The sequence below is a fragment of the Epinephelus lanceolatus genome, chromosome 6 (assembly GCF_041903045.1).
Source record: "Epinephelus lanceolatus isolate andai-2023 chromosome 6, ASM4190304v1, whole genome shotgun sequence".
In the NCBI taxonomy this organism is placed as follows: domain Eukaryota; kingdom Metazoa; phylum Chordata; class Actinopteri; order Perciformes; family Serranidae; genus Epinephelus; species Epinephelus lanceolatus.
In genome coordinates this window covers 11982938-12010745 of record NC_135739.1, presented here as the reverse complement: position 1 = coordinate 12010745, position 27808 = coordinate 11982938, and the positions used below count along the sequence as shown (strand labels likewise).

General features: G+C 43.1%; 1 protein-coding gene across 2 annotated transcripts in view; it reads left to right on the top strand.

The window, feature by feature from the left end:
- Positions 1-27808, top strand: part of pip5k1ca (phosphatidylinositol-4-phosphate 5-kinase, type I, gamma a) — a 73342-nt gene that overhangs the window by 32425 nt on the left and 13109 nt on the right. For both annotated transcript variants that reach the window (XM_033621583.2, XM_033621585.2), the window contains exons 6-15: positions 3985-4137; positions 11439-11738; positions 12510-12718; positions 15385-15468; positions 15748-15796; positions 18570-18654; positions 20822-20983; positions 21727-21868; positions 25239-25271; positions 25554-25673. In XM_033621583.2, coding sequence (XP_033477474.1) covers positions 3985-4137; positions 11439-11738; positions 12510-12718; positions 15385-15468; positions 15748-15796; positions 18570-18654; positions 20822-20983; positions 21727-21868; positions 25239-25271; positions 25554-25673 — 1337 coding nt within the window. The remainder of the gene's footprint in view (positions 1-3984; positions 4138-11438; positions 11739-12509; positions 12719-15384; positions 15469-15747; positions 15797-18569; positions 18655-20821; positions 20984-21726; positions 21869-25238; positions 25272-25553; positions 25674-27808) is intronic.

Below are 27808 nucleotides of genomic sequence, written 5' to 3'. Positions count from 1 at the left end.
TAGGTACAAGACAGAAACAGAATCTCGTTCCTATTTCTCTACTTATCCTGCTACAAGTGTTGAGCTGCCTGTACTAACAGAAATACAAATCTTAGGAGGGACAGGTCCTCTAATTGAATCTATCTGACCTAATTGATAGAGAGCATCCTTAATTAGACGACTCTAGTAGACTTTTTAAGAGAGTTCTCTTTCAGATCCAGGAGCACTGCTCTCTACCTGATGCTAAATCTAGACTCCTTGTGGAGGTAGAAATTTAAAAATAACATCCCAATGTGGTCAATTACGTATCACATTACATTCATAGTCGTAGAGTAGCTAATGGCCTGGGAGTTTTTCAGCACCTTGCCACAACAGATTAGTCCGCCTTTAGCAGCGTTTTCTACGGAGGTCTTAATGAGGCGTTTGGGGGCAGCATCTTTATAAGAGCTGGGCGGCAGGCCGACATTTATTCATTAATGTGTAATGTGTTTGGTGTGAGCACAGCTTTGGATGTAAACAGGGTTTTGAGTAGGAAACAAAAAAACAAAAAGTGTTTTTAACACTACTGGCAAGCACGTGAAGCAACAAGACTTCAATATAGCCCTGTAAGAGTCACATAAACAGAAAAACAAGAGACAAATTTGAAACTCTTCTAGGGGTGGGAATCACCAGAGGCACCATGATACCATATTATCACAATACAATACAATATTATTGTAATTTTAAACGTGTCGCTGAGTATTGTGATAAAACATACTGTGATATACTGTGAATTATTACCTTTTTTTGAACTTGAAATTTTGTCCCCAAAGGACAAAACATCAGTTTTATCTAATGAGATAAAGCTGTTCATCTCACTTCAGTGATGTTTATTGCTGCAAAATGTACACTGTGCAATTTTGGGCTGTCCCAGACAAAAGATGAACATCGTGGGAGAAACGTGGCGATATCTTTGGTTGTGGCTCTAAAACAGTGGTCTTACGTCGCATTGTGAGACATGTTCAAGGACGGCCGTTGTCAACGTCTTGCAACCAAAGATAACCTGAGATAAAATTCTGACAGTGTCAGAAATTTAGGATGACTATCTCAGAGTGTGACAGCCGCTACCACCTACGTCTACTAATCAACCAATAGAAATGCAGCACGAAATGACACAATGGTCACCGCGACACAGGCGCTAAACCCAAACAAATGATCGCTTGCCATGGAGGTAAAATGAACAAAAAGAAGTCTGTGGAACTCCCAGAAAGAGGAAAGTGTGGTGGAGCTGTGGCAGCAGAAGCCTTGTTGATTTGATGTTTCCTCCAGCTGCTATCATGACCGCGAGAAATGACTGCATGGAAGGAAATTGTGGAGGAACTGCAACTTCCAGGTGAACAAGCTACCTATGGTGGCACAGATAATGACGTACGCTGATGTGGTGCACGCTGATGACGTTGCATATTGACGTACGTCGTAACCTGCGATTCAGTAGTAAACGGCCATCGTACAATCTGCACACATCAAACTTGACGTCGTGCCAAAGTTTATTAGATCCACGTCTCAGTGTGCCATGCAATAGTCTTATAAGATTGCTAAAATCGCACAGTGTATAGAGGGCATAAAACAGGCAATTGATTATAATATACCAGTAGGCTATCAACATTTTAATTTGTATTTGTGCCTAAATAAATTATCTAATTATGAAACGATACCGCACAAATATATCACAATACTATGCTATATCGATTGTTTTCCATCCATCCATCCATTTTCGTCACCACTTATCCTCTTGAGGGTCATGGGGGGGTGGAGCCTATCCCAGTTGACATTGGGTGAGAGGCGGGGTACACCCTGGACAGGTCACCAGACTATCACAGGGCTGACACATAGAGACAGACAACCATTCACACTCACATTCACACCTACGGACAATTTAGAGTCACCAATTAACCTGCATGTCTTTGGACTGCGGGAGGAAGCCGGAGTACCTGGAGAAAACCCACGCTGACACGGGGAGAACATGTAAACTGGGATTGAACCGGGAACCCTCTTGCTGTGAGGTGACAGTGCTAACCACTATACCACCTGGCTCAGATGTCGTCCTGTGACCTGAGGGTGAGACGTTGGTCAGGTGATAACTCTGGCTCCTTCTGAGTCGATGCTGTGATCAGGTTTGGGCTGGTGTTCACAGACGGCTGATGTCTGTGTCCAGTGATTATTCAGTCTGTTGTCCAGGGTCCTGGCCATGACCCCTCTGTAGTGTTCCTTACAGCTGTTGCATATGATGCCTTACACCGCTTTGTAGGGTGTCCCAGCTGAAATCTTGTGGGCTAACATTCAACTAACAATATCTTTCATTAGTGATGAAGTATCCAGCTGCATTCTTGGTCAATTGTTTTGTCTAAAAATCGTGATAAATGCCCAATTTAGTTTTCCAAAACTCGATGGAAGTTATTTGTTTTGTTTGACCAGCTTTCTATAATCCAAAGATGTCAAGTTTAGTATCATATATGACCAATAAAAGTATTAAATGCTCGTGTTGGGGAGGCTGGACTGCTTTGCATTTTGATTTAAAAATGGCTAAATTGATTATACAGCTGCAGCATGAGTTTCTATTAATCCACTAACTGTTGAATGCTACAGAGATCTGCAATGCTTGTGTGATCGAACAAATTAAAGCGGTCGTTTTCTGCTCATTCCAGGACTGACTTATTTGCAACTCAGACACTATAAAGAGAAGCAAACCAGTGACAACAATGAGACCAGTCAAAAGGCTGACTTCTCATGGGGGCCACATGATCGTCACATTTGTACTAGCACTCATGATTTATTATCGAGTGGGCAAAGAATTGATTCAACACACTGCAGCAGTTACATAATCTGTATAAAAGTCCTTCTCACACATGTACAGAAAAACTTCAAGTCAAGACAATGAAAACATTCTTTTACATACTACTGTGTGCACGTCACCGTCTCTAGTTAGCTGCTCCATTTTCACATTTTTCCTTTGACCCTGTTCAGCTGTGTTTTGCTGTGGGGAAAAAAAGAAATTAAATGTCAGGCTCTCAGGAGAGGGATTTCTGAAAAGTGAGCCATTAGCAGAACATAGGCAAAGGCAGCTTCACCTTTTACAAAAATGATGTCTGTCATTACTTGCTTTTAAGCTGCAGAGAAAAGGGAGCGAGCAGACTAATTAGCCGCGTTAACCGTCATATCAGCGGGAGTCTGATGTGTGCATTAAAAAAGCTGGAATTTAAAAGCAGTCATTATTTGACATCTAAATACATCTAATCTATATTAGCTGCCTCTGTTCTGTTACAGCATGTACTGTTCTTCTTTTGTTTCTCTCACACACAGTCCCTGCTCATTGTTCTGCCACAGTGTGTTCTTGTTTCTGTGTCTGCGTGTCTCTACCTGATGAGTGAGCTTTAAAATCTATTTTATGGATCTTGGGGTTTGTTCATAGCATCTCTGTCTTAACATGCTTTTGTTTGTGTTTGATCACCGGTGTTATTGAAAGGAGCTCATCATCGAATGTGAGGAAATAAGTTCAGATCCGAACATATTTTCATGGGTTTCTTAACTCTACTGCGCTTCGTCCACTTCGACCTGCTCGTGTTGCTGCACGTTGCTCCACTCTGCGAGCATTTGGCTGCAGATGTGTGTGAAAATTAGAGTGTGGAAATAAGCAAATACATTTAGTCACACTGTTGATTGCCTCTGTTCTGACACGCAGATTCACTAAGCGCCGACGGTAACTAGGCTGTTATCTTTCCTCTCTCTTGCTCATTAGCGTCGGGCAGAGTACAAACCATTCAGCAGCTTCTCATTTCATAGCCGATGCAGACCATGTATGTTTTGGGTTAGCCAATCAGAAAATGCTGTTTACATTGCAGTGTCTTTTGCAGAGTGATGATTGTAGAACACAGGCATATTTACAGTATCAGGTGTCAGTGTTTTGAACAGTATGCCTCTCTTCTCTCTCGTCTGTGTGTTTGTGCGTCTCTGTGTGTGTACCTGCAGTACTCCCTATGTAACGAGCCTCTGATCGAGCTGTCCAATCCCGGAGCGAGTGGCTCGGTCTTCTATCTCACAAAGGATGATGAGTTCATCATCAAGACTGTGATGCACAAGGAGGCTGAATTCTTACAGAAACTGCTGCCTGGATACTACATGGTAAGCAAAGTGTGTGAGTGTGTGAGGCTTAAAGGGACACTTCACAGACTTTCAACCAGCTTTGTATCATAACAATGTGGGTAGTATGTGTAAATGAACTGTGGTAATCTTATGCAGTGGTTATTGCTGGCTCTAGGGCTGTTGTTCGAACTACAAATTGTACTTCCTAATTTTTGAATGCCTGCCACCACTGACACAAAAGCCCTATTTCCACCACACACCTTCATTATGGTACCTTCGGGACAATAGTAACCCTTCAGACATGGTACCTAGACCCTAGCATCTCCACCGCAAACAGTACCCTTAAATGTGGGCGGGGTTGTTGTCACTCACTGCTCCGTCCAGCACTCACTGTATTTCCTCATTATCCGTGACACAGATGGAAGTCCACCTTGAAGTGCATTAGGGCTGTCAAAAAAAATTCGAAGTTCGAAATATATTCGAATGTATAGTTTTTTAATAAGTTTGATAATTTGATAATTCGAATATCATTAACAATTAATTAATACTATTAATAATGTTGTATATCACGGCGAATCCCGTTCGGGCAGAGATGGCTCGCGCACAAGCCAGGCCAGAGAAGGACGCAGCAATGGAGGAAGAGGCGCTGACGGAGGAGCCTGCTGCGCCAACACCACCCACTGCACTGTCTGCGATGCATGACCTGTTCGGGGAGACATACAGGGAGAGTGTTGCACCTGCTGCCTCCCTGCCTACCCTTTTTGAAGAAGAGATGAAACGTTATCAGAATGAGACACCACTACGAGCCGACCAGGATCCACTCTTGTGGTGGAAAACTACGCACTGAAGTATCCAAACGTTGCTCAGATAGCGAGACAGAAGTTGGTCATACCTGGCACTTCAATGAGGTCAGAACGGGTGTTTTCATCCGAGTGTCACGTTCATATTGCATCAGCAATAAGCATCTTATTTTTTGTGTTTTTTTGTAAAAAAATAATAAATTTGAATATTATTCGAACTCTACTTAATTAATTCGAAAATATTCAAACTCAATTTCATGGTGCTTTTGACAGCCCTAAAGTGCATCTTGTTTATCGTCCACAGAACGAGGCTGTATGCCGACATTTTCAGAACAAAATAGAACAGGCTGCAGTGAGAGTCTCTCTCCATGGGATATTTAAAAATAGCAGCTTTGTGCATTTAGTCCTTCTCAGGCAAGCTCAGGGGTTTAGTGTTGCCGGAGCCCACAGGAATGACGCTCTGCAATGCTTTTTTTTTTTCTCCAAGTGAGGATCAGAATATAGGCAGTTCACATAATACAGCCGAAATTAATATATATAAACTCTTGAAGATCCACTCATTACTATAAGTGTCTGTCATATAAAAGCTAAAGTAATGGTCACCTCATGCATTGAGTAACATTACAAGCAAACGTTCCACCTTAAAATTCGCCGGCAGTCGGCCCAGTGAATTAAGTTACTTTTTCTCCGACTACAGCTGCTGTGAGAGGCAGCAAAACTTACTTTCATTTAAGAGTTACAGTTTACTAATGTAAGTAAAACTCCACAGTATGAACAGTGGTCACATGAGCCTCAAAACCAGCCACAACTCAGCCCTGAGCAGAGTGACCGTCCTCTACTGACCAAGCAACAGACTGCAATGTTCACAGCTCCACCTTTTAGTGCCAGATCTGTGTGCTAGGTACCCCAACAGAGGGGGGACCAAACATGGGGACAGTACGGAACTGTTACACTGGTACCATCCACAACTTTTCACAGTGGAAACTGAAAAACCGCAGACCGAATTGAACTGAATGGTACTGTACTGTTCGGTGGAAACGGGGCTTAAGAGTATAGAGTCGGATCAAGGGAGAGACCCCCTCAAACACAGAGACTAAACTCTGATCAAAGGTTAAAACTAGGCAGTGTTGATCAAATATAAACCAAGATTCTGTAACTGCATTTCCTATTTTTAAACCTAAAATGTCTTCAGAAACATATTTAAGGCACTTTGTGGCTGCAATATGAGAATTTGTGAACAGCAAGTGGGTGCTATACTGTTTCCTGTACTGTAAAAGCTGAGGCTAAAAATACTGAGATCAAACGTTAGAACTAAGCAGCGCTGATTAAATACGAACCTAGATTCTGTCACTGCGTTGCCTAATTGTCACCTTTTCAGAAACATATTTCAGCACACTGTTTTACTGTAATTTGAACTTGTTTGTTGCCAGCTAGCTGCTATATTTTTTCCTGTATCAAAACAGGCAAACTTGCTTTCAGTCACCCATCAGCGAGGTTTTATACCTCTTGAGCTAAAGCGAATGCTACAGCCTGTTGCCTCTGTTTTTTCTGATCTTGTAGTAGCAATGTCAAAAGTATTTGTATCTCTCGTCTTTCTACTGCATAGATAGGCCAGTTTATGAAAAGACCATCTTTCCAGCTGTGAAATACTTTTTTTGTTTAACAAAAAAAATACATGCATCATAAAAAAGGATATTTGATATATAATGACATACAGATGGGTCCAAGAAGTATTACAAATTAAGCATTTTGAAAATCTCAAGTGGCACTAGGTGTAGTTTGCTTCCACTCAGAAGGGCATCAGCCTTTTAACAAAGTTTGTCTAAGTGTAGATAGTAAATAATTTAGGGAAGGGCTCCAGATCTTCAGAAATGAATTCTCATCATCGACAAGGACAGCACTAAGTCTTACATGAGGTAAGACACTAAACATCTCCTTGTACCAGACTGTTACTGCAGGTGGAGAATCTTTAATCCATTTCAACAGGATGTATTTACGAGCAAGGAGCAAAAGTTTGTCCAACAATTTATACTGGTTATAGGAGATGGCTACTACCTTTAGGGCAAACTCAGTAGGAACAGCCCTGGATCCTTCCTTATTGTTGTCCTAAATCAGGTTACACTCCCAAAAAAAGTGGAAAAGAGACTCCAGGTCTGTTTTCCACTTTCAGGTTTGGTAGTTTTCCTCTTTTTCTCCTCCTCACACGCACACTCAAACAAAACAACAGGCACATGCACCCACAGTGAAAACACAGGTTCATACACACTGCACAAACGGTGGAGAAGCTTGTCAGTGTTCATGTATCTCAGTGTGAATAGCCCTTTGCACACATGCATAAATACTGACCTCCACCTCTGATGTTCTTATTATGAGTCGTATTTTTAGATCTCAGGTTTATGTAAGACCCTGGAAATCTGTCCTCTGAGCGTGACATCCTTTTCGTATGAAGCAGACGTAACAGCTCTATCATCTCTGCCCGAAACCTTGGGCCATTCGGTTTCATAAGAGACTGGCCGATGTGTTTCACATAACAGAGCCTGGCTTGTGCCAACAGTGCCCTCCCTCCTCCTACTCTCTCCACAGTCTGCAGGCTCGTTCTGAATGAACTCAACCAGCAAACAGCTCCATGTATGTCCATGCTACTATTCCAGCCTCTTGAGGTTCACGGCCTTCAGCTTTGTGTTTATTCATGTGCCGACAGCTGCAGCCAAAGACCACTGCAGGGATTCATTTAATCATTTAGGGATGTTAAAGGCTCAGCGCATTTACTGTGACCTTTTCCGTCGACCTTAAAGGCTCTGAAGCCTTTCTTTGCAGGTGTAATTGGTCTAAGGAAAGAGAATTATTGAAAGCAGAGGGACTCAGGCTCCTGTTAGATGGCTGTAGCTTGAGGCTGGAGCAGGTGGACCGAGGAGAGGAGACAGAATAGCGCAGACGGGCAGGCGAGTCAAACCCACGCCAAGATAAACACAGAGAAGAAACCACACAAAACATCAAAGCGCTGCACATGTAACACCAAAACATAATTTGAGCCGTACAAGCTCATCTGTGTTTGTAACAAGCATAACACGCAGGCCGTCATTGGTGGAGCTCTTCATGTCTCCCATAGCTGACTGGCTGACGGTAGTGGGCTGGCTGAGGAGTCTGGCTCTGGGCAGCATACAGATCACAGTGATGTAACCGACTCCACTGCTGCCACTTCTCTCCCTCCTGTGTATTCGCCCTTCTAGTCTTTCCATCTTCTCTCACGTTTTAGTGTCTTATCACTCTCCCTGCTGCTACGACTCTCGCAGTGTAATTTATTTCCCTTTTATCTCTCGCTCTGCCTGCCTCATGTTTTAATCCACTCGTTCTCCGGCCTTTCTTTTCTCGTGCTCATATTTGCTTTCCTCTCTCCCTCCCTCCTCTGCCTCACGTGTCCGTGTTGTTGGCTCGTCACTACTCTGCCCTCTTAACATTGACAGAAGGGTCGTGTGTGGCTGAGGGCAGAGGATGCTCTTTCTCTCTCTCGCGTGAGCGCTCTCTCTCTGAAATCCCTCTCCATCGTTTTTCCGCTCTCTCTACCGGTTTCTCTCATCTGAAGGTCACTCACACAAGTGCTGAGCTTTTTAGTCATGCTTCCACATTCATCCTTCATCTCCCCTCTGTCTGTTTCTGCTCCTGAATGCTGTGTGTTCTCACTATACGGACCACTGTCTCTGTCTCTTCCCTCTCATTTCTCTAATGGGACTGAACTGGCCCAGGTCCCAAGGTCAAAGCAGGTTTTTAACTAAGCACCCAGCCAGACTAACCTCATTTGTTGGGATTGGGTACTGAAATATTCACCACAGACTGGTGGCTGAGGGGAGAGTCTCGTATACAGTAAATGCAGAATCATGCAAAACACAGAGAAGAGTACATAGTTAAAGTGCTTTTGAGGAGCTTTATAGTTATCATCGGTGCCAATATGAGCGCAGATTGAGGGCCACTTTTTCCCAGTTCTTTCGGGGGCCCCAAACATTTGCCTCTTCTGATGTTGCACCTTAGCAGAGTGGCGGCAATTAGCTAGCCAGTGGGACATGAAGAGAGGGACTGACATGCACTAGCCTGCGCACACAGCTGGCTCGGCTACCAAAACAAATAACAGAGAAGCTCGGATTGTAACACACTCAGAGGGAGCTTGACTTCATTCTCTGCCCAGGATGCCATTACTCCACTATATCTTTACAGAGCAAAATTGGTTAGCTGCTGTGTTAATGCTCTAAATGTCATTTATAGCTGCAGTTTCCAACTGGTGGGTCGCGGTCCAAAAATGGGTCACAGGTTCATTCTGAATGGACTGCAAGTAAAGCCTTGTTCACATTACACGACTGGCTGTCTTGAGTTGCGGAGATCTTTTCAGTGTTCATACCTGGCGACGTGTGTTTCTGTCATCGGCGTTACGGCCTGTGTGCACACCACAAGATTTTACTACCGAGCCCTCGCCGACAGAGCCCCAGATAATGTGATGATTGTGACGCCATGTCACGCGTGACCAAAACAGGATATTATGAAGTTCCGCAGTGCTACGTGTCAACATGGATGTCCGACAGCTTGGAGCTCTGCAGGTTGTTTGCGCCCTGCTCTGCGCTGAGAAGAAACAGGAAAAGAAGAAAGGGATTTGGGTAAAGGAATGGGTTGCTGCATGCAGATCGCGCGGGTTGTCAACTCTGCAGAGAGAGTTGGAGGTGAGTTCTATGAATGAAACTTGGTTGCCACTGCGCCGCTAGCCTATTAGCTTGCATCGTACTGTCTATACAGTCTATGCATGTATTCTGATCCAGATTATTGTACCTTTCATAGCTGAGTGGGTTTTCGGGAAATGCTACGGATGACAGCGGAGGACTTTGATTTCTTGCTGGGGCTGGTAGAGCCGTACATCGCAAGATCCAGTCGTGCCATATCCACTAGAGAACGTCTGTCCTTGACCCTGCGTTATCTGGCTACAAGTTGGTTATTTAAATTGCGTGGAAGTAAAAATAAATGAATAAGATCTGCCTCCAGAGCCTGGGTCCAAACACAGCACGCACTATGTGCTCCTGTGGACGCTGCTATTGTTGTTGCTTGCCGGCTTGTCCTCCTCACATTTATTCTGTCCTCCTGCGTGCTGACGTGGGACGTATCCCGCCTCTCATTGGCTGATGCTCTTTGTCAGTCATGTCACACCAGTTTTCTAGCATGCCAGATATCCAGTCCCAGTCACAGACGAGGGGGCGACTGGCTCGGAGGGTTGTTCACACATGAGGGCAGTCTATCTGCCGACTCACCTCCCACCCAAGGTGGCTCTCGAGATCCTCTGCAACGTCAAAATCGTGGCGAAAATTGTGTAATGTGAACAAGGCTTAACTCGCAAACATGTCACGTTTGTAAAAAAACACACTTCCTTTTGAAGTTCCATGAATTTCCAGGGCAGAGCTTTTATTTCCTGCCATAGAGTGAGTGAGTAACTAACAGACAGCTACTTGACAGAGACAGCAAACTAGCTCGATGACACAAGGATGGCGCTGAATATAGTAAAATGTGTGGACCATGAACTATAGTAAGGAGAAAACTGGACCCTGGAGCTGGACCACTTGGGAACCACTGATTTATAGAAGTTTATAGGATCAGGGTGCTTCGTTACAGTGCCATTGCACTAGTCTTGTCATTATTGTATTATATATGTTCTTTGTACTTAATACTAAATTATGGTCTTAGGTTAATAATCTGATTGTAAATTTTAAGGTCTGTTGTAGGGTTGCAACAGTTGTTGTCATCATTGAATAATCTACACCGATTTTCTCTAATAATAACTTCTTCATGTGGTCAATAAAATGTTAAAATGGCTGTCACAGTTAGCTAAAATACAACATGACATCCTTAAATTTCCTTCTATCCTCTTATTATCACACAAGACAAAGAGAAGCATCATAACAACAGAATGTTTGGTATTTCTGTTAGAAGAAATGACTTCAACAATTAATCAAATACCAGTTGGTGATATTAGGAATGTAATCGCAGTTTGAGCGTGACCACTTCCATGTTTCATAGCACTGTGAGCTCCTGACTTCTGTTCACTCTCTGTTATGTAATGCCTCCTGGTGCAATCAGATGGAGAAATGTGTAACTGTGGACAGTGTGTGTACACTGAGAATTTTGTATTGTTTATCAATTACCTATTTACAGAACATGCGTCACCTGTCCTGCTGCTCATGTATTTTTGTAACACTTAAAGGTCTCATGAAATGAAAAATGGTTGCACCGTGTTCCTGGATGTGTTTTATTTTTAGATATTTTACATTAACGTGCTAACCTTTTCTCCTCCTGTGAAAAAAAACATAGCACATCTTGGTCTCGGGCATTAATGAAAATTATATCCTGCAAAATGTCATCATACAATTTGAGGTGACTCAGCCAGCTTTTCCCCACGATTAAATCCCTCAAATAATTTCCCTCCAATATTAAATCCTGCCTCTACATCCCGTCCAAGCGCAGCAGGAGAAGCTGATTCATGAGCCTTTTCTGTCATGCTCTCTTTTCCAGAACTTGAACCAGAACCCTCGCACTTTGCTTCCCAAGTTCTTCGGCCTCTACTGTGTCCAGTCGGGCGGGAAGAACATCCGCGTGGTGGTGATGAACAACGTCCTTCCCCGCGTGGTTCGTATGCACCTCAAATATGACCTGAAGGGCTCCACCTACAAGAGGCGAGCATCCAAGAAGGAACGAGAGAAGGCCAGGCCCACTTTTAAAGACCTGGACTTTATGCAAGACCTGCAGGACGGACTGATGCTGGACCAGGACACTTACAACGCGCTGGTCAAGACCCTGCAGAGAGACTGCCTGGTGAGTTAAATGGAGGGAGAGGATACTTCACTTGCTCTGCTTCTGTTTTTGAACAGGCGAGAGAGATGACAAGAAGGAGGGGGAATGAGCTTAGGGGGGAAAGGCGAGAGCGGTTACTGATTCTGAAGGAGGATCCATATAACACCCTCATCAGGAGTCTCCAGAGAGATCCTCCAGAGAGTGAGAGTGGGATCCTAGGCAGGAGTGGTTAGCAGAAGGATTAGAGGAATGATAGAAGGAGGGATAAAGTGAAGCTATAATGGAGCGTCTCAAGGGGAAAGATAGATAAAGAGACATAGAGTAGAAAGTCCACAAAAGGAAATGGAAAAAGAGTTGGCAAAGCCAGGATTCTGTGGTGCCCTGGTTCGTAAAATAGGGTCATGGATGGAAGTGAAGAGGCAGAGAGAGATGTAATAAGATATTTATGAGGGTGTTCGGCATTCCCAGGACCCCTCACTATAAATTAAAGCTTTGTTACGAGCACCAGGTTTAACAAGGTGTCTGGTCTGGTAGCAGGCCTGCCCTTGTCTTGTAAATCACCGCCTCACATTTACTCTCATAGTGCATGTGCTTGGGGAGTAAATGTGCACACACTGGCTATCTTATACATTTTTTATGAATGTGTGCATCACTATAACTTCCCCAGCGTTACGGTTCTTATTCCCCCTGGTGCTGACACCATTACGCGCTCTTGATAAAAGCTATCACCCCAATTTATATGTCAGTCAGTCACCACGCACTTCAACCTGTCTGTGCGTGTCCTTTGCTCAGGTGCTGGAGAGCTTCAAGATCATGGACTACAGTTTGCTTCTCGGGGTTCACAACATGGACCAGGCGGAGAGGGAGAGGCAGATGGAGGGCTCCCAGGGCAGCAGCGATGAGAAGAGGCCCGTGGCCCAGCAGAAGGCCCTGTACTCCACCGCCATGGAGTCCATCCAGGGAGGAGCCGCCTGCGGAGGGTCCATCGACACTGACGACACGTGAGTTCAGCCAGAGAGACGAGAAGCTGTTGGCAGAGCTGCGTGTTAAACATTACACTTAAAAATAAAGGAGGGGAGCATGTCTCTGACCTGCACTTTCATGCCATAACAATAATTATAAATAAAGTGCAATATAAATTAGCAACAATTAACTTTTTAAAAGCTTTTTAACCTACTATAAGACTTGATATTTTCAGCGTAGGTGGGCCTCTTCTCGTCTAAAAAGTTAAAACAAGCTTATGAAACAAGACCTGAGAGATTTAGAAGGTGACACTGAAGCAGGTCGCTCCACTTTTAAGTGAGTCTGATGGCAAACTTGAGATTTACCCATCAAACAGTCGGTCGTGTCGTGCCAGAAGATCTCAGGCTGCGCTCAGGTTCAGTGGGGATTAAAAGGTCAGCCGTGGGGATGTAGGGCCAAAACCTGCCCGCTTTAAGATCAAGGCAGGAGTGAGGAAGCTGCTTTAGAGTAAGAGAGAGTCAATAATATGAATCAATGAATGTTAGTGTGAATGACTACAGATGAAACCAGCTTGATTCTCATTCTACATTTTAGTAAAAGAAAAAGAAAGGTCCTGTTTTTACCGTTAGGTCACACTGGTGATAGAAACATCTCGCTTTAGAGGCCCAAATCAAAAGAAACCTTGTCATTAGTTTAAAATATTAATTATTACAGTGCAGTGAAACACAGCTGTTATGGGGTTATGGGTTATTTGGTCCATAACATCTCAGTTTGTAAAGCTGTAGCTCCCACCTCCAGTCATTTAAACCAAGAGCACTGCTGGCTTTATATCAAGCCATCTAACTGGGTCTTATATAAACCTTTAACATGCAAAGAATGCAGTTAGGCCCTGTCTACATGTACACAGATTAAAACTGATATTTTTCCACTCTGTTTAAAAAAAGATCTGTCCAAACAACCGTAATTTTAAAAATATCTACAAGGCAATAAAGGCTGTGTCAATTATGCGTCAGACACCAAAAAGGAATGATTCAAAACTGTGATTTCTGGCAGATTTTAAACCGCAGACCCTTTACGCCCAGTTCAGACCAAAGATTCACGACGAGACAAAACCGTTTTAGAACATTGCAGATAAATGTTGCAGCAGTGTGAACTGGCTGTCTGAGCTCGACTCAAGCTGGCTGTTGGTGTCACCTGCAACTCAAGTGGTCAAATCACCGGCAGCTGGTTTTAGAATGTGAAGCTCATCACCTGTTTAAACAGCCATTTGGCTTCTAGTGAAGTCCACTGCTCAAGTCAAAATGACTTGATACAGAAAATGTCAAAAGTCTGTTTCTGTCCTCACGGTGTGCTAGTGTTGGACGGTGGGTCGCTGCTGCTGCTCGCTGTATTATATTGTGGCGAATTCACTATGAATACAGTCCATCTGATGCTCGTTTTACGTTTTCATCACTACTACAAATGCAGCTGTAACCAGTATCTCACTATCACTATCCTCATTTATATCTTGAGAAGCTACAAATTATATTCAGCCACAAAATAAGCCTGAGAAGCTGCAAATCAGAACAGAAGTACAGAGAGTTATTGCATAGAGATGCTACACCGTCTCATCTCATTGCATTGATGTGAACTGTCAGGTTTTTAGAACATTGCAGAACGGCACATTGGAAGTAGTTGCCTTTTTTTAAAAGATATTTTTTGGGACATTTTGCCTTTAATGGACAGGACAGGTAAGTGTGAGAGGGGGGATGACATGCAGCAAAGGGCCACAGGCCAGTTTCGAACCCGGGCCGCTGCAGCAACAGCCTTGTATATGGGGCGCCTGCTTCACCCACTTAAGCCCTATTCGGACGGGATTAGTTTTACATAGGGACGAGGGGTAAAGTAATAATTACCAGAGATTTTAGTCCCGTCCGAATGTGCCATGTCAGTAATCATTACAGCACGATGTCAGTAAAGATTACCGTGACTTTTACCTTCTGTAAAAGGGCCCAGGACAATTACCTCAGGTAATACTAATCCCCTGCAAATAGACCAGCTGTAAATATGTGTGTTAGGACGTCCTGTGGTAAAGTGACATTACCCCACGTGCCCATGTAAAACTAATCCCGTCCGAATAGTGCTTAAGCCACCAACGCCCCGGAAGTAGTTGCCTGTTACAACTTGTCTCGTCCTGAATCTTTGGTCTGAACTGGGCTTGAGCTGGACCAATGTGAAGTGGTTCTGCAGTGCTAACAAAACATAAACCTGTAGTCTGTCGTCGTTGTTCTGAATTGAGGAGATGATGTAATTGTTTCCCAAAAGCTCCATTTAAAATGTAAATACAGACACAAAGTAATCAGGGTTTTCAAAAATGTTCCCTTTAGTAATCTAAAACTGTTTGAGTGTTGACGTGAGGCCAAAACGTTGGGGAAAATATCTGTTTTCAAAAATCTCTTTAACATGGAGACAGGGCCTTCATTCAATGCCACTTAGCTTGTATGAAGTGATGTGATTTTATAATTCAAAATGATGTTTAAAAATGTGGAAAAACTGAGGCTTTCCTGTAGCTGCTGCATGATAAAAGCCTCAATGTATTCTCCATTCTGGACAGTGTTTACTGTGAGTTATCAGTAGGAAGTGTTAACAGTATATTAACAGCATCCAAATGCACAGACCTTGTGACATACTTTTAATTTCAGCTGTATTCTGCTTTTCATTTCAGCATGGGCGGTATCCCAGCTGTGAACGGAAAAGGGGAGAGACTTCTTCTCTACATCGGAATCATCGACATCCTGCAATCCTACAGGTGATCATCACAGCACTCACAGTAGCCATCACCACAGGTCATCAGCTGTATATCTTCCAGTGTGACACAGGCTGTAGATGGAAGTCATATAAGTAGATGTACATACTGTGCCTGCCTACTGCAGCAGACTGTTTTAACTCCTACACTAACTCAGCTTAATGATTTGAGACAGCACATGTAAGGTCCTCAGCCTGCAGGCATGTCCCCTATATTTATTTGCCTGTGATCCTAAAATATAAGACACGTTTAACATCACTGTGCGTCTCTTTGTTTCCGCAGGCTAATCAAGAAACTGGAGCACACGTGGAAGGCTCTGGTTCATGACGGGGTGAGTTTTTAATAGCTGCTCACAGAGAGACAGTACACACACACTCATACAGGAGCTCAAACTCAGAACATATTTCAGCAGAACACACTGACTCTTTTCTAATGAGGAAACAAAAACATATGAAATTGTTCTTGTCCTAACTGTCTCTTGTATTATCACATAATCCAGACATGTGACTGTGTTTGTTTACATCCAGTCTGGCTCTCTGTGTTCGGAGAGTAAACAAAAGAACAACAGTAACGTTAAGCGAGGCCCAGACTCCACAAACAGTAGCCTCGAGCAGTTTTTGGATCTTTTCGTCGTAGGACTTTTATTAGCTTCAAGTTTGGCAGTGGTCATTGTTTTGAAGAAGAGCCTGTCTGTGTGTGTGTGTGTGTGTGTGTGTGTGTGTGTGTGTGTGTTTTTCCATTTCGCTCTTTTTCAAACTGTACAGCTAACTATGAACATCCTGCCGGCCCAGTCGATCCATCCTCCTCGTACTTTTCACAGTTATTGTAGAAGTTACAGGCCTGTGTAGACACATTAATGTCTCTGGGTGTGTTTGTGTATTAAATCTTATTAGACATTAGCTGTATAAGCAGAGCGGAGCTACGGGTTACTCGGATGTGAATTATACGCCTATCACCAGCTGCAGTTTTCTTTTACTGAGCTAATATTTTAATAGAGCTGTGAACTCCACATGAGTTCAGTCTCATTGTTTTCTGTCATTGCCATGAAGATTACTGAGTTTGGCTCGTGTTAAATCACCTTTATGAACATTCGGCCTTTGCTGAAGTAACACAGACACACAGACACGGTGCTGTGCTGCACAATCTCCTAATTGTATACATACATTTTTACTATTATATTTGTACATTTTGAAAAATGTGTTGGCTCCTCTCAATAGAGAACTTGGAGAGTTGCCGTCCCCTCCTGTCGTCATGTGCGTATGACATTGCTTCCTGTGTGTACCACACTCCTTCCAGGCAAAACATTATTATTATTATGAACTGATTAGCCTACTGGTTGATTTTATTGTCATTTTTTATTAGCCACATAGCCCTGCTACATTGCATACTTAACTTACCTAAAGCAATCAGAAGTCCTGTGCCTCAGACAAGTGCTTGCGACCTTCTTTTGGTTTTGAATCGTGTTCGTCGTAGACCAACAGTACCTGAGGTTTCACACAGACTTGTCCGACTGTGAAGTGCAAAACTGAGTGCTTCTTCAATGAGCCTCCATGCTTGAAAATCCACGAAAAACCACTTGTTAACAGGATATGTAGAAATATCTACACACATATTTACTGCTGGTCTATTCGCACGGGATTAGTATTACCTGAGGTAATTTTCCGGGAACCTTTTACAGAAGGTGAAAGTCACGGTAATCTTTACTGACATCGTGCGGTAATGATTACTGACATGGCACATTCGGACAAGACTAAAATCTCTGGTAATTATTACTTTACCCCACGTACCTATGTAAAACTAATCCCGTCCGAATAGGGCTTTAGAGATAGGCAGAGGAGCTCAGACATCCAGAGACAGTTCTTTCCCACCGAGAGGGGCCAGTTGAGGTAGCTCGAGCATCTGATTAGGATGCCTCCTGGGTGCCTCCTGTTAGAGGTTTTCCAAGGGCACGTGCTACTGGTAGGAGGCCCCGGGGCAGACTCAGAACATGCTGGAGGGTTAAGATACCTCATCTGGCCTGGGAATGCCTCGGGATCCCTCAGGAGGCGATGGAAAACGTTGCTAGAGAGAGGGACATCTGGTATACCTTGCTCAGACGGCCACAGATAAGCAGATAAAAATGGATGGATGGAGGAAAGCAATGTTTAATTCAAGCCTGATGAGACCTTGGACATAAAAGAATGATCCCAGCCACCTCTACGCAATGAGGCATACAGTGTATTGATTAAATACTGATATTGGATCGGTACTCTGTATTGACCGATACCCAAAGCACAGGTATCAGTACCAGGACTAAAGAGGCAGATTGGTACATCAACAAATTATGACCACATTCATTTCTTGTTTACTTGCATAAACAAGCAAGTGTGTCACAGTCTTTGTTGCATAAATGCATGCGTAAATCTTTCAAAGCATTCAAAATGCCTGGTGGTAGAATGGGCAAAAGGATGATGAAGAAAGAAAGCCCCTCACATCTCGTCACCTACTCCGGTGCTTACACTGTACATCATCACCAGGCTGTTCTCAAGATAGAATCAATCCCATCCGTCTCTCCTTACTCACTCCACTCTCCCACTCTGCACCACACTCATACGCCAGATATATGTAGGAGAGCAAGCAGCCCCGTAACAGCCTCCTGTGCGTCATGATGATGATGATAATAGGCACACCACACTCTCCGTTTGTTGCTTGCATTTGCCTCAGTTAGGTGAAAGCCTTCAGAGATGTTACTCATGGTGAAGTCCAGTCACGCTGATGCAAAAGAGCTAATAATAACCGAGCTGCTGTCTCTTCACTTCCTCAGTCTCCTCCATCCTCCTATCAGTCCAAACCAAACACCAAGTGTCATCTGTCACTCTGCTGGCAGCGCGATCTCAGTCTGCTGCAACATAAATAATGAAGAGACATGTCTGTGCTCTTGTCTGACTGCGTCTCTGTCTGTCATTTGTCTTTGTTTGCTATGTGTTGTTCTGTCTGCTGGTGTGACCCCGAGAAAAGAATTACTGAAATGGGACTAATAGACGGTTTAATCCCCATGTAAACACTGCTCTGATCATTTTATCCATGCACTGATTGTCTCATTAATCTCTCTGTCTCTCCCTCAGGACACTGTATCAGTCCACCGGCCAGGCTTCTACGCCGACAGGTTCTTCAAGTTCATGAGCAACACGGTGTTCAAGAAGAGCTCCTGTGAGTTCAGTTTATGTCCAGACACTGCCTTACATAGTCAGAGTCACGGGGCTGTGTGGGAAGAGCCACAGACGCAAATGTCAGATGCCAGGCTTTTGTCTTCTTTTACTGCTGAGCCTTGACAGGAAAATCAGATACAGAGGCTAACTGCCTTATTAGGTGCTGCTTCATGTCATGTGAGAGTCTAACATCTCTTTGATCCCTGCACAGATTGCTTTTCCATCACTTTTCAAAGACTTGTTGTAATGACGCAGGACAGCAGATGTGATATTTTCATTTTAAAATCTTTTAGGTTTTATTTCTGCTCACAATTTAAATTGTTTTACTGCCTCACAAGTTAGAGATGCTGAGAAACATGTAGCCAGTCACAAACATATTGCCATTGACTAACAGGTTGAATTAATGCGCTGATACATTTCACTTTTAGATGTCAGTCTGATGTTTAGATGTGTGATTTGGGTAGGCGGACCCTTTTAAAACTTTGGGTTTTGGCATGACTTTCAAGTTTTTCCTTCTGTGCGTCTATCGAAATTCCTTTGTGCTTCTTCAGAGCTAAGCTAGCTCTCCAAATTCAAGTTAATACAAATGAACAAAATCTTCAATAGCAGTGAACAAAAACCTTGTAAGGTACCGCAGGGTTTGCGAATTTGCCTGGTAACTAGGTTGGCTATGCTAATGAGTAGACTTGCCAATAGACGAGAATATTAGCTAGCTAGCTAGGTAGACTATGCTAACAAGTAAGCTTTCCGACAGGCTAGAATATTAGCTAGCTAGCTTGCTAATTAGGTGTGCTATGATAACAAGTAAGCTTGCCATTAGGCTAGAATGTCAGTGAGTTAGCTTGCTAAGTAGGTAGGCTATGCTAACAAGTAAGCTTGCCAATAGGCCAGAATATGAGTGCGTGAGTTAGCTAACTAGCTAAGTAGGTATGCTATGCTAGCAAGTAAGCTTGCCATTAGGCTAGAATGTCAGTGAGTTAGCTTGCTAAGTAGGTAGGCTATGCTAACAAGTAAGCTTGCCAATAGGCTAGAATATTAGTGAGTTAGCTTGCTAATTAGGTAGGCTATACTAACGAGTAAGCTTGCCAATAGGCTAGAATGTTAGTGAGTAAGCTTGCTAAGTAGGTATGCTATGCTAACAAGAAAGCTTGCCAGTAGACTAGAATATTAGTGAGTTAGCTTGCTAAGTAAATAGGCTATGCTAACAACTAAGCTTGCCAATAGGCCAGAATATGAGTGTGTTAGCTAGCTAAGTAGGTATGCTTTGCTAACAAGTAAGCTTGCCAATAGACGAGAATATTAGCTAGCTAGCTGACTAACTAAGTAGGCTATGCTATCAAGTAAGCTTGCCAATGGGCTAGAATATTGTTCAGTAACAAAGAGTAAAGATAATATCATTTTTCAGTTGCAAATTCCTGCTATCAGCACATTTACCCTCCTTTTTTCCCTGTTGATCCTGGATAGATTTGGTTCGGTTTATCCAGGATCAACATCATTATCATCACGCAGATTCTGCATTATTTGTTTATGTCAACATCAACATAGCAATGATGGTCCTGGATCAATATTTCTAAGGATTCTGTTGAATTGTACTAATTTCATTTTGCAAAACTAGCTTAGCTCTAAAGAAGCACACATTTTATTTTGAAAGAAGCACAGGAGCAGCACACTGATGATGTCAGAGGGCTGTGATTGGTTAATAGCAATGTTGGTCCTGGATATGCTTTAGGGATATTGATCCAGGAGCATGTCCTACTTGGCAAAATCACATCTGAGTCAATTGATCACTATAAATGGATGATTATTTTAACAGATTTTTTCTCATACAGATTACCATACGTTTATTACATTGATATATATATATGTAGTCATGGAACGGACGGCTTTGCTATTTACTGAATTTTATTGACTTGTTCAAATTCTGCACAGCTGTTTCATTACATGACAATCTACCTGTTGATGGCAGCTTTAACCACAAGTGCTTTCCTAGTGCATTATTTTTTTGGTCTCCATCACCAGCAGCCTTAAGCTTCGAGGACAGTTATTTTTTCAATGGGATAAAATGGCTCTCTGTAAAAGTAGCCCTAATATGTATTCTGACAGCATAATATCACACTTCTGTGTTTTCCATGTTTTAATTGAACGTGTCAATGTGCATTGTCCATCAGCTCTGAAGTCATCTCCATCCAAGAAGGGCCGTGTGTCGTTGTCGGTGCCTAAGTGTGCCGGTCCTGGTGCAGCCTGGTCCGCCAGCCAGCTGCCCTCTGAGAGAGACGAGAACATCTACGACCTGAGAGGAGCTCGCAGCTTCCCAACGCTGGAGGACGAGGGTAAGAAACACTGCAGTGACAGTCACAGATAATAGGAAACAGAGTCACCAGAATTCCCCCTCTTACAGTCATTGTAGGGTTTGAGTGGTTGGAGATTTTCCACTTTGCCTGAAGGCATCTTGGTCTCTCTACAGTTCACTGCATGTCAGAGTAAAGTGTAGTTCAGGTCACGTTGGGAAGGAATGCAGCTTCTGTCCTTGTGACATGAAAATGTCTCAGTCCCCTCTTGTAAACAAAAACACCTCTGATCTTATCATCTGAAACAAACTCCAAGAGAACTGCAACTTTCAGTTCTTTCAAAACAAGGTTGAAGACTCTTCTTAAACAAAATAATTATTGATCTCTCACACTGCACTGTAACTTTTATTCTTGTATTTTATACCTGTCGTATTTTAGTTTGTTTTTTTTTATTCTCTTTAATAACTGTTAATTGGAGTTTAATGTCTTTTATAATGTGTTAATTTTGCACTTTGACACCATACTTAAATTTTACGTAAAGCACTTTGAATTTCCCTCTTGCTGAAATGTGCTGTATAAAAAAGTCCCTTACCTTGCCTAAACAATAAGCTTTAAGCTGTTGCCATGGGAATCAAAAGGTTACGCAAGCAAAACAGCACCTCAGAAAAAGTGACATTATGTGCTTAAAATAGAAAAATAACAGGTACCAGTTCTGTCTAAGAAAAATAATGATATTTGTGTGTGTGTGTGTGTGTGTGTGTGTGTGTGTGTGTCTCCTCCTCCAGGGCGACCAGATCTTCTTCCATGTACTCCTCCGTCATTTGAAGAAGCTACCACAGCGTCGATCGCCACCACGCTCTCTTCCACCACCTCTCTGTCCATCCCCGAGAGATCCCCCTCTGACACGGCTGAGCATCCCCGCTACAGGTGTTAACACACACAGACACACACACACACACACACACACACACACACACACGCACATAAAAATACTCTGAAACACTGGAGTCATCCAGGACCCTAACATTTATTTCATATCATAGTGACCAAGAGAAATAAATGTCTTGTTTACAGTAAGCAGTAAATCATTCTTTTGTCATATTAATCTGACTAAAATCCTTAAAGGGAACTTACTATGCTAATTTTCAGGTTCATACTTACATTTTGGGATTTTACTTAAACAAGTTTGTGTTGCAGGTGGGAGGAATGACTGTAATAGTAATAGTAAGAGTATAGTGGCATTTTTACCATGAAGAATCTAAACCAGAATCTCACCGAACATGTTTAAGCACAAATCTGATCTGAAATCCAAAATCAGAGAGAAAGTACAGCGCCTTGCAAAAGTATTCACCCCCCTTTGCTTTTTAACTATTTTGTTAGATTCCAACCTGTAATTTAAATGTTTTTCATCTGAAAATTTCATGTGATGGATCTGCACAAAGTTATCTAAGTTGGTGAAGTGAAATGAGAAAAATATATAAAAAAGAATAATTTAAAGAAATAAAAAAGTGAAAATTGGCATGTGCATATGTATTCACCCCCTTTGCTATGAAGCCTCTTAAAAAGCGCTGGTGCAATCTATTACCTTCACAAGTCACAGAATTAGTTAAATGAAGTCCACCTGTGTTCAATCTAAGTGTCACATGATGTGTCACTATAAACACACCTTTTCTGAGAGGCCCCAATGGGCTGCAACTCCACTTAGCAAGAAGCATCACATCATGAAGACCAAGGAGCTCTCCAAACAAGTCAGGGACAAAGTTATAGAGAGATACAAGTCAGGACTGGGTTATAAAATAATATCTCCATCTTTGATGATCCCCCGGAGCACCATCAAATCCATAATCACCAAATGGAAACAACACGGGACCACAACAAACCTGCCAAGACAGGGCCGACCACCAAAACTCACAGACCGGGCAAAGAGGGCATTGATTAGAGAGGTAACAGAGAGACCAAAGGTAACCCTGAAGGAGCTGCAGAGTTCCACAGCAAACACTGGTGTGTCTGTCCATAGAACCACAATAAGCCGTACACTCCATAGAGCTGGGCTTTATGGAAGAGTGGCCAGAAAAAAGCCTTTACTTAGTGTTAAAAACAAGAAAGCACGTTTTGAGTTTGCCAAAAAGCATGTGGCCGACCCCCTAAATGTATGGCAGAAGGTGATCTGGTCAGATGAGATTAAAATTGAACTTTTTGGCCACAAAGGGAAATGCTATGTCTGGCGGCAACCCAACACATCCCATCACCCCAAGAACACCGTCCCCACAGTGAAACATGGTGGTGGCAGCATCATGCTGTGGGGATGTTTTGCAGCAGCAGGGACTGGGAAACTGGTCCGCATAGAGGGAAAGATGGATGGTGCTAAATACAGGGACATTCTGGAGCAAAACCTGTTTCAGTCTGCCTGTGATTTGCGACTGGGACGGAGGTTCACCTTCCAGCAGGACAATGACCCAAAGCATACTGCTAAAGCTACGCTTGAATGGTTTAAGGAGAAGAAGTTAAATGTGTTAGAATGGCCTAGTCAAAGCCCGGACCTCAATCCAATTGAAAATCTCTGGTTTGACTTGAAGACTGCCGTTCACAAGCGGAAACCATCCAATTTGGGGGAGCTGGAGAAGTTTTGCCATGAAGAATGGGCAAAAATCCCAGTTGCAAGATGTGGCAAGCTCATAGAGACTTATGAAAAGAGACTTGCAGCTGTAATTGCTGCAAAAGGTGGCTCTACAAAGTACTGACTTCAGGGGGGTGAATAATTATGCACACTGAAGTTCTTTGTTTTTGGGCCTTTTTGTTGTTTGCTTCACAATAAAAAAAATTTTTCACATCTCCAAAGTTGTTGGCATGTTCTGTACATGAAATGATGCAAATGCTCAAACAATACATTTTAATTCCAGGTTGTGAGGTTTTAAAACGTGAAAAATTCCTAGGGGGGTGAATACTTTTGCAAGGCGCTGTAAGAACATCAGCCTCCAAGATTACGTGTTTCCCTGGCACTGACATATAGCTACATGTAGCAGCTGGGGAATGACTGTAACCAAGTATAGCTGTACTTTCTACGATGGAAATCACCAATAAGCTTCTAAACACTACTGGACATGTTTTAGCAGGAATATGATCTGACACTGGGTAGAAATTATGAACATCAATACCCAAAATGACATGTATCGCTAACACTAGCGTGTAGCTACATGTAGCAGTGTACTTGCAGCTAGGGATGATTTTAACCATGTATAGCGGCATTTCTCCGGTGAAAAATCTAAACCAAAATCTTACCGGACATGTTCAAGCACAAATCTAATCCAAAATCACAGAGAAAGTATTAACATTGGCAACCAAGATTACGTGTTTCCCTGGCACTAACATGTTGCTACATGTAGCACTTTACTTGCAGCCGGGGAATGCAGTGTAGGGGGATTTTTGCAGTGAACATCACCGCTAAGCCTCTAAATTGGACATGTTCCAGCAGGAATATGATCTGAAACTGGGGATAAATTCTGAAAAACAGCACCAAATAACATGTTCCGCTGATGCTAGCATGTAGCTACATGTAGCAGTTTACTTGCAGCTGGGGAATGACTGTAATAGAGTATTGCAGCCCATTCTACAGTGGAAAATCTTCACAACCCAACATGTTTTAGCAGGAATATGATCCGAAACCGGGGAGAAAATAACAACACCAGGCAACCAGGGTTACATGTTTCCCTGACGTTAGCATGTAGCTGCATGTAGCAGTGTATCTATTTTTGGGGGGGGGGGGGTTTTCCTTATCCGCTGTGAGGGTTCAAAGGACAGAGGGATGTCGTATGCTGTAAAGCCCTCGGAGGCAAATTGTGATTTGTGATATTGGGCTTTATAAATAAAATTGATTGATTGCTATGTAATGTAAACACTTGCAGTCGTGTGCCTGGAGTAGATGACGACATAAAAAATTCTTCACAAGCTGATGTCAGCTTGTCTCGAAAGAAGAAAAAAAATGTTGAAAACAGAGTGTTCAGAACAGTCTGAAGCCTGAGATTTTTGCTCACAGGGATTACCTTTACATATGTTTACTTCATTATTTGAAACTTTGGCCATGTTAAATAAAAACATCCAACATTGTAACATTATGTATGTGACAGAAAATGAGGAAAAGCATAATAGGTCCCCTTTAAAACAGTTTAAACAGAGAAAATTCACATTATAGTGTCAGTAGTTAATCATGTGAACACTTTAGGAGCCACATGTTGAACGTCAGCTAGCTGCTGCAGTTGTCATAAACAGCTTGTTCTGACACTCTGTCCTTTGTCTCCAGGAGGCACACCCAGTCTCTCAGCCATGATGGGAGGTGAGTCAGGAGCATGAATGCTACTTTCACCTCATAAACCTTTTTAAGCATATTTTACTGCACCGTTCTACAACGTTGTGAGGGTTGCCAGCTTCATGTTTTCACAGCATTAGACATTTCTGGGTGTGGTTGGGTGGGTAGAGGAGAAAATGTGAGGTCAGCCTGTTGGTCGGTGTGTTTTCTGAGAAGGCCCATTCTTCCTGTTGCTGAGATGTGGCTGTGTTTGTTTTCCACATGTGTTTCATTTCCTCTGTGCATGGTATTTTATGTGTTTGTGTTCAGGACCCAGGAGGAGCTGCGTGTGCGTGAGGAGGATCAGCAGACCATCACAGTGGAGGTGGAGCTGAAGAGACACGACAGCGAGCCAACCATCTCCATTCCACAGCCTTCACCTGAAGCCAGGTACACCAACAACACAGTGGGGAACAGAAATAATATGTTATCAACATCTTCTAGAGCCACAAAATTTACTGTAATAGAAAATTAGAATTCACAGATATAACAATAATAAGCATCTCTCTTCTTTTAATCAGTGAATTTGAGTCTCTCCTTCACTGAACAGACTGAAGAGACGACGTTATCTAGAGTCAAATCCTTGAGCTGCTTCTTAGACTCTAACTAATGCAAGACATCCTTGGAAGCAGTGAGAGCACCTATAATTATTTACTGAGACATTTTCTGTAACCAGTCAATTCAAATTAAACTTAATTTAATGAAACATCTCAAATATAAGCCAAGAGGCCATGAAGTCTTTCACTGTTAATGGACTGACTGCGACAGTTAGAAAGAAGTGCACTTACCATACCTCTGTAGCAGCTCCTCCTCTCTGCTTAAAGCTACTAGTGGCAACATTACCCCAAATCTCTGAGTGGACTCTTGGCAGTGCTGTTGCATTTGGGCCTGTGTCCACATAGCATTTTTCGTCATGGGTATGTTTCCATGAGAATCTTGACACTGACATTAACTAGGTAGCTAACATAATGCTACATTAACAGAAGGTTGACTACACAGTTAAAGCTTTACAAAATGAACAGTGATAAAAAACACAATACACACCAGCAACATCCAGTGTCCGTTGGCTGACCTGCTCCCGAAAAAAATGGGCTTTTCTGTCTTTGTTGTGATGGTTAGACGGTAGTCTTGCTACAGGAGCATCAGTGACTTCACCTGTGCCTTTCTGGAAAGTTCAGAGATTTTAAATTTGAGGCGCTTCAGGCGGCTGCACAAAAAAGGCAGAGCACACAAAAAAAAAAGACGCCATAAACGCCTATCCTGTTAGGGGCTGGAGCCTATCCCAGCTGACATTGGGTAAGAGGCAGGGTACACCCTGGACAGGTCACCAGACTATCACAGGGCTGACACATAGAGACAGACAACCGTTCACACTCACATTCACACCTATGGACAATTTAGAGTCACCAATTAACCTGCATGTCTTTGGACTGTGGGAGGAAGCTGGAGTAACCCGAGAAAACCCACGCTGACACAGAGGGACTCCCCCAGCCCGAGTTCAAATCAGCAACCGTCTTGCTGTGAGGTGACAATGCAAACAACTGCACCGACATGCTAAGAAGGTGATTTGTCAAAAATCACTCTCAAATTTAGTCAAAAAATTACTTTGAAAAAGCCTCAGGAGCATTACGTTGAAGTGTCTAATACCTGTAGACACCCTGTATACAATACACACATCTTTCCTTTTCACCGTAAACAGTGACAAAGCTCTGTCATGCAGTAAATATGTGACCCTGACACAGAATGGATAAGCTGTGGAGATGTAACGAGTCCTCCATGACCTCGATCACCAGCGTGACTCAGTTTGATGCCGCACTATAAATAACCTGCCGCCAGTGTCTCACCTGAGCTCAGCCAGCTGTTAGATTAGAACATCTCTCCTGTCACACACACACACACACACACACACACACACACACAATTTCTAATATGGCCCACAGAAAAACACTGAAAACAGCTTGACCCATTTGTTCATGGGACTCTGGGGTCCTCTGTTAGGACAGATACATGCTGCAGGCACTATGTGGAGCAGGCATCGTCTCCACAATAATTGGGTTATGAGAGAGTGCGCACATGCATGTAAATTTGCAATGTGTGTATGAGCAGTGTGTGTTCTTTAATGGGGTGACACTGCGAGGCAGACACGGGGGCCAAAGGAGCTATGACGTGAGAACCCGTCAGTAGAAATAGGGCAGTGGGGCAGGAAGCTCGCGGGCCTGCTGGGGCTGCTCCCGTGAAGCTGGGATGACCTGATACTTTACATATTCAAACCTGGTTCGTTGGTGTGGCTTTGTTTGAAAGTTAAACTGCGTCAGATGACGAAAACAGCAGGGGAGACACAACTCAAAAAACACTGTGTAAGCTGATGGAAGTGGGGCTCATATTTACGTTGGGGTTAGGTCAGCGAGGATCAGGGTGCGGTTGCCGAGGGAAACCAAGTGAATAATTGAGTCTGATGCTGAGAAGGCAGTGGCTAGACATATGGCCCGGGGGGTCTGAAAGGAGCTGGCGGGGAGGAGAGAGGG